The sequence below is a fragment of the Camelina sativa genome, chromosome 7 (genome assembly GCF_030686135.1).
Source record: "Camelina sativa cultivar CO46 ecotype springtype chromosome 7, ASM3068613v1".
Classification (NCBI taxonomy): domain Eukaryota; kingdom Viridiplantae; phylum Streptophyta; class Magnoliopsida; order Brassicales; family Brassicaceae; genus Camelina; species Camelina sativa.
The window spans coordinates 21087828-21101987 of record NC_141886.1 but is presented as its reverse complement, the minus strand read 5'-3'; the positions used below and the strand labels follow the sequence as shown (position 1 = coordinate 21101987).

Genomic DNA, 14160 nt, shown 5'->3' with positions numbered 1-14160 from the left:
TCTAATTCTCGCTTTACTCTCTTTCTTTAGAGGGCCAATACGTCAATTAATAAGCTCCATCTCAGTCTCATATATTTCAAGTAAATGATGAACCATACTATCGGTCCATTGAATCTTCGGCTTTATATCATATTAATTATTTACATACACATAATTAGTCAAGGTAATTTTGTACTACGGTAGGATAGACATCACTAGAAAATAAACATATCAACTAAATAAGTACCTCTCTGGCATTTGATGATTGTCCTCAATAAGCCATACCTACAATAACTTTTAATGTAAACATCGTAACAACAAAATAAAATTTTCTAACTAAATAGTGTTAATATAAATAAATAATGGTGTTAGACTAAAATTTACCGCAAAAAATCCAAGCTTGATTTGCTTAGAAGTTTGCACTTATGGGATGGGAATGAAATTTTTGTGAGTGTAGAAGACAAGTATGAAAGGTAGCTCTTTTATAGTAAAAAAAAGTATATAAGAAAAATTAGTTTAATAATAACAAATATGCAAGTCTTGAGGAAATATTCGTAGAATAGGTTTTAGTTTGTTCCTTGCACAAAAAAATAGTTTCGTTTGTTTTGGAATTTATAAGTAAACTAAAATAAATAAATATATTAGGAAAAAGAAAAAGAAAAAAAATCACGTTGAAAAGTGAAAACTCACAAAATGTGGTTTTTAGATTTTATGAAGAAAATGCTAAAATCCTCCAAAAACTAGTTTTCCTAAATTTTAGGAAATCTATTTTTTCATAATCTTGAATGGCTTCAAAAATGGATTTTCCATAATCTAAAGCCAAAAAACAATGTAAAATCTAGTGCCATTCAAGGCCTATAATTTTTGGTTTTTGATTTTTGATTTTTGGGATTTTAGTTTTTGTAATAAATTTTTTTTTTGTTAATTTTAAAAATATTTACATTAATGTTTATAAAGAAAAACTACAAACTAGTTTGTTAAAAAACTTTGGAATCTATTTAGTATAAAATCTTGAATGGAGAAAAAATTGGTTTTTGAAAAACAAAATCCAAAAACGTAGAATCTACTTGCCATTGGAACCTTATTCTCGGATAAATACTTGTTACTATTAGATTCTGAATTACGAGTCAGAACTTGAAGAGATGAAACATATGACTCGACAAGAGTTCGTTGCTCCTCTAAGTCGGTGATAATTTAATTTGTGATAGTTTATTTTGTTCACATATATGTTGCAAAAAATTCAAACTTGCTTCTTAACCAAAGTTAAGTACGTTTTTTTTTTTGTATATAAAGGAAACGCAGTGGATTCTCTAGGGGTGCATCCATGTACAGAGGTGTCACTAGGTTTTCGAAGCAAAGATCTAACTGGGATTTGAGAAACAAAACAAAATATATATTGTAAAAGATAGAGATATCTGGAATGTTAGATTGATCTTCATCGTCGTGTCTCTTACATATTTTAGAACATACGGAGGAAAGAAGAATGATGCCCAAATATCAAAATATCGCTATTTGTTTTTTTTGAAATAATTCATATAATTGAAATGTTGACATGTTGGCAAATATTAAGGTGATATGTATTATTGTTATGTGGAAAAAAAATGTATTATTGTTATAATTTTATTGGATAAACATATGAACTGTCAACACCTCGCCCTGTGACTTTTATCCGAACCGAGATTTAGACAAATCGGTTTGGGTTCGTTTATTTATCGGTTGCAATCGGAAACATTTCTGCAAGTAGTTCGGGTATGCATTCGGTTGGGTTATGTTATGCATAACCGAACAGGTAACCGATTCATCAAAACATCATCAATCTGTCGCCGTTTTCATCATCCAACATTAGAGGTTTTCATCATCTAATCGTCTTCATGGTTGATTCGGTTCAAATCGGAAGCTTTTTCCATTACCCCAAAAACCCGAAAACCTATTCGAACCGAACCAAAAAATTTTAACGGTTAGTTCGACAACATTTTTCATTATCCGAAAACCCGAAGAACCGAGAAACCCAAACCGTGTTGATCCAAAATACCCACAGTTGCAGACCTTCTGGCAGAAATACTCTCTCGTTCATTTCTCTTTTGTTTAGTCCACGTAGGAGTAAAATCAGGTGAGCTGTATTAATGTTCTAATTTAATAGGGTAGAGATTTTTAATGAGGTGTCAACACATGCTTCAAAGTTGAGGCTGAGGAGTCATGCTCTAGAGGGAAACAATTCTTCTTTTATTGTATTGATGTTATGCTGCAGATTGCGATTTTGAGATCTTTGGAAAAATATGACCAACATCATCATCCTCTTCACTAAACTTGAAAACAAGGTACATGCATTCAAATGTTACTTAGTCCTAATTAAAAACAAGGTATATGCATCATATATATATATATATATATATATATTCTCTTTCACAAATATTATCATTTTAACACTTGTTCTTGAAACAAAAAAGTGTCATTGTATGTTTCTACTGCAAATTTTAAGATTAAATCTCTTTTTTATCTCTTTTACTTAGAAAGAGAAAAAACTTTGGTGTGCATTATATCAAAATGACACTCTTTTTGAAACAGAGGGAGTATATATATTCTTATATAATGTTTTCATATTTATATTTTCTACAACTTTTCTCTAGGTATGTTTTGGTTTTAACTAATTTTATATATAAATTCTTAAATAAATGTGATTTTGAATTTTGCAGGAAAATTTTGTTGGATCTCTTCTTTTAATTTGATCTCATCTTTTGCCCAAAAAAATTGATCTCATCTTTCAAGAATGTGATGTGCCACTTAAGCAATTTTAATTTTGATTTTTTCTGAATAGTTAAGTTTGATTTTTTTTTATTTTTACTGAAACTAACAAAAACAAATAATTATAAGATTTAAGTTTAAAAAATGACACATGTCAAATGGAAAAATAGTATATTTAATAATATTTTAATTATGCTAAACCAAAATTGTAATTTAAATATATTATATAATAAATTATAATTAAATATATTATATAATTATGCTAAACCAAAATTGTAGTTTAAATAGCAATGTAAAAACAGAAAATAAAAGAGTTGTAAATTCAAATGGATTAAATGCTACGCCTAGGAAAATTCACACGAAATCATGGAAAATTAGATCAATCAATTAATCAAGCAGGATTCAACAATTAAGCAACGTTCTTGAACTCTAAATACAATTGTAAAATAAATTAGTTTTCACTGCAAATATTATCTAAATTTAAAACACGAAAATACAAATATTTTTGCAAAATTCAAGTTTAAAACCAGCAATAAAATCAAGTTTAGATAAGTTCACAAAATCACTAATTTTCAAATCTCGTTGCAAAAAATAATTTTGCTCACCAAAGTTTTTGTTAGGAAAATCAATTATATTCTCATTTCAATCAATAATCCTAAGATCTAAATTCAGATGACTAATCAAAGATCTAGCATTTAAAACAACATATGGTGATGAACAAGAAAGATAATGAATCCAAACAATCAATCAATCTAACAATCCATGAAATCCCTAATGAGAAATGCTAAACCTAACAAGCATATCTACTCAGACATAATCAATGAAACATAAATCATATTCTGAATAAATTGCATTAAGAAATTAAAAGAAGATGTAAAGGAGTCTGAATCTTCTCTGAAGGAGTTTTGATTCTTCACTCCAAAATCTCTCTAAAAATCTCTCTCTCAAAAGTTGCAGGGAAAAATAAAGCTTACGTATAAAAAATGACCTAGAAAATCTATTTATATTCCTAAAACACGTCTAGGGACTAATGATACAAATATGGAAAACTTTAGAGCGGTTTTGTAAATCTTCGAAACTTTGGAAATTTTTTGGATTCATCTTGTGGATACATCATCGATCGGCGCCATCACTTGTATCGGTCGATGCATCCTTCTGAATTTGTCTCTTAACTTCACAGCTTAGCCTCAATGCTCTAATGTGCTCCAAATCCTCCTATTTTTGCTTTATTATGCTCTCATCCATGTTAAATTCTATAAGACTTGTAAACAATCACAAAGAACCTAAAAACACATCAAAAGATTTTAAAAGACTCTTTATATCATGGTTAAAAATCACAAAAATCATGATATATCACTATTTTATGTCAGTTTCTTCAGACTTGGTAAGCTTCTTCTTCTTCACTGTTCAGTTTTTATTCCAAAGAAATGAGTTTCATTCCAATGCTCTTTAATGGTGATTCGTTTTCAAGGAGTGTTAAGCTTTTGTTCTATAGCTCCGTTAGAAACCCTCTTGATCATACAAATCTAACGCAATGTTAGAATATTTTGTTTTATTGTCTCATAATCAAATCGTTATATTTTCTACACCGGTTTTTAAGTTTCTTAGACTGGTTATGGACTTGTACGGCTGTGATGAATAACAGTTTTTGATTTGGTTAAGTTTTTATTTGTTTATTTTTCTTTCATCTTTCTTCTTCTTTGTGATGGTCTTCCTCTCTCTTTGTTTGCTTGTCACCTTCGTCCACGAAAGACAATCTTTGTCGACAACGGTGACAAACAAATGCAAGACGGATGAAGGCGGATTCTAGGAAGACGAAGATGAAAAAACAAGAGTCTTGAGCGAACCAGTCCACATGAAGGAAAGAAAAGTATCCTTAGACACCTTCGATCGTTTCCTATATTGATCCCTACGAGATACCATCTTCTTGCGGTAGTGATGATATGTGTGTGAAGATTCAAATTAAATATGGATTACATTTGTTATTTTAGTCATGGATCTGATTGCAAACGTATTGAACAAAATCTATTCGACAAAGTAATTCTTTCTGTAATATTTTATTGAATTGATAAATACATTACAAACTATACTAATTTTAACATTACACAATCCAAACCCAAGTCTCATGCATCAACTAAACTCTTAGTAGACAATTGTAATTCCTCCTTAACCGGACTACTACTCTCTTCTTTGCTATGATGCACTTGAACCGGTTTATACGTGTAAATCTTGGCGCACCATAGATAATACACGAAATTAACTACTTGTAACAGAGTTATTAACCAGTAAAAATACTCAAGCCTCCCTCGGTTCAAATTGTTATCCGGTAACCAATTGCTCCCGTCTGGTTTAGCACTGAATTTATGAACCAGAGTCACTAGCAAAGTACTCGTATAGTTTCCTATCGATATCGCCATCCAAAAAAGTGCCGTCGCCGTGCTCCTCATACTCTCCGGCGCCTGATATCAAATGAGTGATTAAATCGTTAGTTATTCAGTTATAAAAGTTAGTTAGTTAGTTAGTTATACTCCTAACTAACTCTCTGCTTGTATAGTGTGGTTACATTACCTGATCGTAGAAGAACTCTAAATGTCCAATGGACATGAAAGCCTCGGCGACTCCATGGAGACCATACTGAGGAACCAACCAAAGAAACGAGATTGGAACAATCGTGTGAGGCTTATCGAGAAGGCCATGTTCGACCGCGACTTGTTTCCTCTTGATCTCGATGAATCCAGCAACAAGCGTGGCGATGATCGAGATTACGAATCCGATTCCCATACGGGTGAGGTAAGTGATACCTCTCTCGCGTCCCGTGAATTTACGGATTACCTTGACGAAAACGCGGTCGTAAAAGATGATTGTGCTGAGCATCGCGACAGTGGTGAAGACGGACATTGAACCGGCTGGGATTTGGAAAGATTTTGTGAGGTGACGGTTCATGGTTTTGGCTTGTTGTAATGAGAAAGTTCCTTGTTGAGCATAGGCTGTGATTAGGAGAATCCCTGAGGCTCCTATTGGACCCATTCGGATCACTGATTTGAGCTCTTCGATCCGGTGGACTGTGCTTAGCCTCCAATAGTTGGGGATTTGACCTGGTTTCATATTGTCTTGCTCTGTCACTATTGCCGCCTTGTCCAAGAAACTACAATATAAGAGTAGAGAGTTAGTTAATTATAAGATAAATGCAATTATATTTTGGTTTTAATATATGGGATTGGTAAAAATGTTAGGATGTGTTGTTAATATTATAATTTGGCTTTACTTTCTTGAGATTGTAGTGTTAGTTTTTGATGTATGATTTTTCTTTAAAACATTCAAATAAAATAGTTTTAGTTTTAATAGAAGAATATTATAAAGAAGAAAAAAAATATTTAGTAGGTAGGATAACGAAACATGTGAGAACTTGAATAGATAATTTTAAAACAAAAACAATTTCAAAATTTCATTTTAAAATCTACAACCATTCAAAGTATTATGTTTTGAAAATTAAGCAAGAAAAATAATTGACACATGAAAAGAATTTTAGCCAGTCATTTACTATTTGATTATCTAAGTCTTACTATTTTCGAAATGGGTCCAATAAATCCAATTATTGCTCATGCATATGCCAAAAGAAAATGACAACTTTTAATATATGTTGTCTTCTTGTTTTTGGAATTTCCCTTTCTCTACAATGAATCACCGATTACAATTATATATGATGTATGCATTTTTGTGGTTTTACCTCTAATTTGTCTGGTTTCACCTAGTGGACGAGTTGTTGTACGATTACTCAATTGTTTACGTTACTATATTTGATTTCAAGTCTTCAGGTCGTATTGACATAAATATCAGTTCTTATAGATTCAGATTCTAATACGTCTCCTCGTGACTACTATCTGGATAAATAGTCAAACAATTACACTATCTTATAATAATATAATTCGATAATCATATTCATTCCGAGGTTGATATTAAACTTTTATATAGAGGGATAATGAATTAGAACATACACAAGAAGAGCCATGAGTAGAATATATTACCTCATATGTTTGGTATGGGTGAGTTTACCATCTAAGGAGATAGGAGCATCAATCTCATTGTTGGAATAGAGAAGAGAAGGATCAGAAACCATCCTCAGTTTTCTTTTGCGAAACGCCGACACTCCCACTTGGATCAAGCGGGTAAACGGACTACCCGCGGGATCCAAGTGACGGTAAAGTTTGAAACCACCGGCAAAAGCAATAACGGATAAGAACATAGCTACTGTCGGGATGCCTAAACCTAGACCCCACCCAACGTTATCTTGGATCCACACAAGAACCGTCACCGCTAGTAAAACTGCCGCACCCATAATAAAGTAGTACCTAGATTTCCAACACATCAACATAATTCATTATTTCGGATTCGAATAAGTAAAAAATTATACAATTTAATTTTGAAACCTAGCGAGGAACTTGTTCTTTTTTTCGGGTAAGAAGAAGATTAATAACACATTGAGTTACCATCAAAACTCTTGCAAATAAATATAGAGAAATACCCTAAAATAGCACTAAAACAAGTTTTTTTTCCAAACTTAGCACACATTACATAATTTTCTAAAAATAGCACTATTTAACACATTAAAATATTTAAAATTAATTTTTAGAATTTTGTTTTTTAAGTTTGGGTTCTCAATTTCACATTTAGGTTATAGTTTTGAGAGGTAGGGTTTAGTATTTTGAATTTAGGATTTAATTTTCATAGATTAATTGGTGCTATTTTTGAAATTTTAGGGATGTTGTGCTAATTTTAGAACAAAAACTTATTTTTGTGCTATTTTTGAGAATCTCCCATAAATATATGATCACAGTAAACGTCTAAAAAACTTTTTAATAGAAAATGATTAAGTAGCTAATAGCTGCAATTTTTTAATTGAATAGTTATGTACTTATGTTACAAAGTCATGTTAGCTATATAGTCTCTTAGTTTAAGACAAAAATACAGTAGTATATGTTTCAAACATGCTAGGTAATCCTAGTACTATTTCAATAATTAAAAACCTTAATTTACAGCCAATTTGAACAGTTATTAAAATCTTCAGGAATCTATTAAAGGTTTTAATTATTGACACGTAGAAAGATATAAAAATATACCAGTTGAAGTACTTCCAGGTTTTGGTGGTTTGATTAGGATCCGACTCGTCGAACTGATCAGCACCAAAAGCAACAACACATGGTCGGATCCCACCCGACCCGAGAGCTCCAAGAAGAAGAGCTACGTACAATATACACAAACCTCTTCTCCGTGACATGGTGGTGGCCTTAGCGTCGGTACGATTGCCGATACCGTAAGCAACGTCATCCCCTATATTTTACAATATATTTTCTCGTTAGAATAATAAAGAATGATCTAGAAAACGGAAACTACTAGATCAAGTCTGGTCATAAAGACACTAAACCTTAGTTTATTACAATGGTTTAGTACTGACTCATTTAGTTGTGTATAAACTTACTGTTTGGTAGATGATGGAAGCAAAAGTGATGGTCCAGAAGCGGCCGGCAAAAGAGTCGGCGACAAAGGCACCGATAAGAGGAGTAAGACTGGAAGTTCCGGCGAAGTTTGTGAGAGTATTGGCTGCTTTGGTTAACGGAAGGTGAAGCTGTGTTGTTAAATAGCTTATCATGTTTGCGTGAAACCCAACCACCGCCAACTTCTCACATATCTCGTTCGCTAATTATATCATTAGAGATTATTATCAGCTTCATAATTTTTTTTACGAAAGATCAAATAAATTGAATATATAGTATATTGTCGTACCGAAGATGAAGGGCATGGTGATCATTCCACCCTTTGGTCGGGTTCGTCTTCCATGAAGTGCTTTTTCTTCTTCACTGATCTTGTTCTTGCTCTGCTCCTCCTCCATGTTCTTGAGTGTTTTTGCTTGTAATAGTTAATTATGTTTAATATATTTTGTTTGTTGTAAGTAAACTTGTGTAAGTGTTGAAAATGGTATTAACCAAGAGGGCAATAATATTTATAGGCTTTTTTGGGTTTATAAAATTAATTGGGTGCTTTATAGTGGCTCTCGTCCGTACGAGATCTATAAAGGAACGCGACTGTGACGTCTACTGTTTTACCAGCCACGAGTTAAACCAGATTTGGTTTACGTGGACCGGATTGAGTTTCTGGATTCCGGTTCATTATTTAGTAATATCTTGGGAATTTGATATCTTGAAGATGTGACAATGCTTCAACCGACACTCATTCTAGTTTACCAAATCTACCATTTCGGTAACTTTTAACTTTTTGTCAATCGAACGAACACTAGGAGAGAACGAACATGAACATGAACATGAACAAATTAAACATTACGTAAATGGACTATACCAAAAAAAAAAAAAAAAAAACCATTCTTCTAAGTGAGGTTAATTTATGCGGCCATGAGCCTAGAAGCATTATTAATCGAAGAAAAAACAAAAAGAGTGTATCGAACGTAGTTTTAAAAAACTAAATTCAATTACACAACCATCTAATTTACATACTATTTTTTTTTCTGCTATCATTCAATTTGTTTATTTGATAACATACATACAAAATATACATATCAAATTTACAAAGATGTATGTACGTATTTCAGTATTAAAAGCAAATACTATCTTAAACAATATAATATCTTAAAATAAATTACTATCAATTTTTGGAGAAAACATCAATCCATTTTGTAGCACAAGATGTATTCTAGTATAATTTAATTTTATTCGCATACTATATATAGAAAATATGATTTTGTTTAATAGTATGAACTATTCACCTAAGTTTGTGTAGAGATGACACATGATAAAAAAAAGAATGAAGTGGATCACTATTTCAGTATTTCCTTTTAAATTTTGAAGATACAGTATCTGTTTTTATGGTTGTATGTGTGTTTTCATCATCGCCACGATTTCCCAATTTTATAGTGTTTATCAGGCATACTGGCTTTCAAGACGCAATTGTGCGGATCAAAATCGCTAACACAAAATCTAATGGTGCATAAGTACCATCCAAAACTTATTTGTTTGAATAAGCGTTTGTTTGTGTATTATCTGCAGATGTACAACACATCAAATCGTAACCGCTAGTTCATTTTTTGTAGTATAAAAAAATCGAAAATGTATCAAAATTGAAATGATGTGACGATTCATTTTGAATTATATGACGTCAATTTGTAGTATATATATATATATATATTGTGAATATATTGCACTATAGAAAATATATATATATATATATATATATACTAAAAATTTGAAAGGGAGAAGTCAACTTAAAAAAGGACGCATGAGATTTTTGTGGGCTATTGGGATGCCGATTATGATCTCTATGTCTCGACTGGCAATTGCAGTTCACTATCTTTGTAGGCATACTTTGATACAACAATCCTATTAACCGAAAACAGAATCTTGAACCAAAACCAAAACTGATTCAAAATTAGCTCACTTGTCGGTTATAGTCCCAACAAGTATAAACCAAAACCGGTTTAAACTTCTTGATCAAATCTAATTCTCATCACTTATTAACGTATGTAAGAAATAAAAGTTTGGAGATACATCAATATTAGAACGAGTGCTAGCTCGTGTAGAATTTTCGCATGCGTCAGAAATGGATTGCAAGTGACTAGAGAGAGTTTGGGGAATGAGATCGTCCGAATGCACATCACATGGATGTGGGGACTCTACCTCCCTTTTTGCACACCAATCCCACTCTCTAGTGCCAACCAACCCAGTGACTTTCATTTTCATCGAGTCTTCTCTTCTTCTTTTTACTACCCATAAATGATAAATATCTCCCTCTAATAAATGATTATAAATTATGAAGAAAAAAAATGGCTAGCTACACGAAGTAATGGAGAATACATGGTCACACATGCCAAGTATACTATTATATACTCAACTACACGAAGTATATGTATTACATGACCACATGCATAAACTATATGATATTATGCGGTCAACATCATAGACATATATGCCATTACACCGGTCAACTGACTCCGGTGAAGACCGACATTGACTTCGGCGTTGACCAACACTAACAAAAAATATATTCTAAATTAAAATAAAAATAATAAATTAGTATACTAAATCATTTATGGGTTTTCATGACTAAAAGAAATATTCTATTCAATATCGAAATATTTTTTATATTTTCTAATATATTCATTTTTATAATTAGTTACTTTTTATTTTTCAAGCTAAAGTAAATAGTTTAATAAAAATTATTTATAATTATTTTCAAGATATAAAAATTCATTTATAATTATCTTCAAGATATAAAATCATTTAGATATTGAATAGTTAAAAGATATTAGATATTACAATATTGAATAGATATTAGATATGAAAAACAAATTTAATACAATATCTAAATATTTTTTTTTCCTAAATATATCCTGAATGTAAAATAGAGAATCCAAACCTTAAAAAAATTTCTAAAAATTAATTTAACATATTGTAATTGTGTAAAAGAGGATAGAATGAAAATGTTCATATGTTAAAAGTAAATATTGTGATTTTTTTTGTTGTTGTTTATATGTTATTTTGAGTATGTAAATTTTAAAGTAAAGAGTGTAAAATTTTGTATAACATTTAACATGCAAAATTTAGAGTAAAGAGTCATATACTCAATATTTTGCATATGATTTTCTAATGAAAGTAGTTGAATTTGATTTTATTGATTTTGTAGTATTTAAATAATCTGATTATGAGATATATATATATCTTGAAAATAATTATAAATGATTTTTATATCTTGAAAATAATTATAAATGATTTTTATATCTTGAAAATAATTATAAATGATTTTTATTAAACTATTTACTTTAGCTTGAAAAAGAAAAAGTAACTAATTATAAGAATGAATATATTAGAGATATATAAAAAATATTTCGATATTGAATAGAATATTTCTTTTAATCATGAAAACCCATAAATGATTTAGTATAATAATTTATTTTTTTTTAATTTAAATTTTTTTTTTGTTAGTGTTGGTCAACGCTGGAGTCAATGTCGGTCTTTGCCGGAGTCAGTTGACCGGTGTACTGGCATATATGTCTATGATGTTGACCGCATAACATCATATAGTTTATGCATGTGGTCATGTAATACATATATTTCATGTAGTTGAGTATACAATAGTAGACTTGTCATATGTGACCAGATCTATTTTTTTTCAATAATTCGTGTAGGTAGCTATTATTTTTCAATTATGAATAGTAGTATCAAGTAACATAAAGTGTAACCAAGCTGTAATGTCCTCACGATAATTAGGTTCATTCCTTTTCTTTTTTAAAATCATTCTGACATCAGGATTTATCATTTATGTTAAGTTAATCATAAAGTGGTCGAATTTAAAAGAAAAAATATTTGTTTTTCTGAAGGTGATGTCTCTTTCATCTAGAAACTATTTTATATGATGAAATTATTTTTTTCTTTTAATGGCTCGATAGCTTATGTCCCTCATATTCGTATATGTGCACTTCTTCACGTTTTATATTAATGCATGTTGATATTACAAGACTAACCAATTAAAAATGTTATATATATATATATATATATATATAACATGGACACAATGACATAATCCATTTATAATTTTCATATTTAAACAGAAGACAGAAGTTTAAGTGTTTTCTTAAACGTATCAATGTTTTCTATACGTCAATTACAGAAGTTTCGCATTATACTCTGGAGTTTACCAAATTCTAACTGTTGCAACTTGCAATCATATACTGATAAAAGCACGTTCTATGTATCACATTAATATCGTCTAGACTATACTACAGTTAAAGTTCGACTGGTTTAAAGTTTAAACTTTAAAGATACCTGGTGTGAAAACAAATTAACGATTATGGTTTAAATTGTTATCGTGTATGTGTAAAGTGGAGATATGGTCTCAGAGACTCAGATTTCATATATATTTAAGAATATCACAGACTGCCTGATAAATTATTTATGCAGATACATCCTAATCATGGACATATTATTTAATACATAATATGCATACATTAAACTACTATAAATATAGAATAATCCATATGTATCTTGTGGGTTTCATCTTTTTCCAATGATTGGTCGGTACTTGGTACTCTAAAATATACTTATGTTCGTAGACATGATGGCCTTTAAAAGTTTATTTCTATGTTTTTATCATTATTTACATGCATGTTTTCATAATCATACTGTTTCATATAATAAAAGCTATCAAGCGTGAATTTTTCTTTATTGAACTTTTATGAAGTATACATTCAAAAAATATGTTTTCTGATAATGCTTTAACATCTCTGATCTGTCAATCTATAAATCTCATTTTGTCGTCTATCTTATCTCATGTATATACTCCTTAATTTGTAGGGGGTTTTCCATGTTATATACGATCAACCAAAAACAAAAAAATTGAAAGAAGAGAAGAAGAAAAATAAGAATTGGCAAGGATCACATGAGATTGGCTCTTTATAAATCTGATCGACATATAATATAGCTGTCTCACTTTGCCTCCACACACGTATGATCAGCTTTTGTTCCCATCTCAAATCCGGCTATCTTTCTCCCATTCTTTGTTTGTTTGTTTTTGTTTTTTTTCTTCTCAAACTGAAACGAATTTGAGTTTCATTTGAGGATTTCATCAATAGAGACGAACCTCTTACTCTATGCTTACTAGTTATCTCTCTAGCAAACGAGATTCTTCACCAGAGATCAAATTTTAACCATTCGAAAGACAAAAAATTCTATCTGAACATCAATGTATTTTAATATATTTTTAATTAAGAAACCAAAAACATAACATATATATCAGGAAAAGACAAATATATATGCAACTATTCAGGTGAATTTCACGCAATTTGATATATACACTATCCATTTTAATATTCATATCTCCACTAACTTAAGATAATATCCATGGATTTCACCAATTCATGAAAATGACATTTGAACACAAAATACTATCTCTTGCGATCTGATGAATGATTTGATGCTTTTTGCAAACCAGTAATTTATTGAAATAATCACACAAAAGTAATTAATGATCGTTTCATGTTGACTGTATCACTTTTGATTATTCAATGATACAATCATTTTAGTTTCGAGTGATCGATGCTATTGCTTATTATAGCATTATCCCATGTTGGCATGTTGTGTAGGAGGAAAAAAATATAATATTGGTAATTTGCAAAGTGATTATATTTCGGACATATAACTGTTTTTACATAATACTCCCAACATTTATAAATAACGTAATAACTTACGACGTAACGTGAAATTTTATGAAACTTTTACTATACATAGTTTAATCTATTTGAGTTTCGTTTTTCACATTTAAGTATTTTTTAAAAATCAATTCGAAGCTGACACATAATGGACAACGACACAAGAACATACTGTAAATACTTTTTATGTGTCTACAATGCCAAAAATCAAACAGAACTGAAAACGCTGT

The 14160-nt window shown here is 30.5% G+C and overlaps 1 protein-coding gene across 2 annotated transcripts; it reads right to left on the bottom strand.

Moving 5' to 3' along the window:
• Window positions 1–4749: 4749 nt before the first annotated feature.
• On the bottom strand, window positions 4750–9609 carry LOC104701488 (protein NRT1/ PTR FAMILY 3.1-like). Of its 2 annotated transcripts, XM_010417178.3 has the most exons (6): window positions 8503–9609; window positions 8198–8415; window positions 7839–8049; window positions 6747–7070; window positions 5290–5866; window positions 4750–5180 (listed from the first exon to the last, which is right to left on the bottom strand). In XM_010417178.3, exons 3-6 carry the CDS (start codon window positions 7994–7996, stop codon window positions 4845–4847), a joined length of 1395 nt encoding a protein of 464 aa, XP_010415480.2. In that variant the 5' UTR covers window positions 7997–8049; window positions 8198–8415; window positions 8503–9609; the 3' UTR covers window positions 4750–4844. The 2 variants fall into 2 exon arrangements, with proteins under 2 accessions (XP_010415480.2, XP_087315168.1); XM_087459042.1 differs by lacking the exon at window positions 8503–9609 and having other exon boundaries at window positions 8198–8428.
• Between the last annotated feature and the right edge of the window lie 4551 nt (window positions 9610–14160).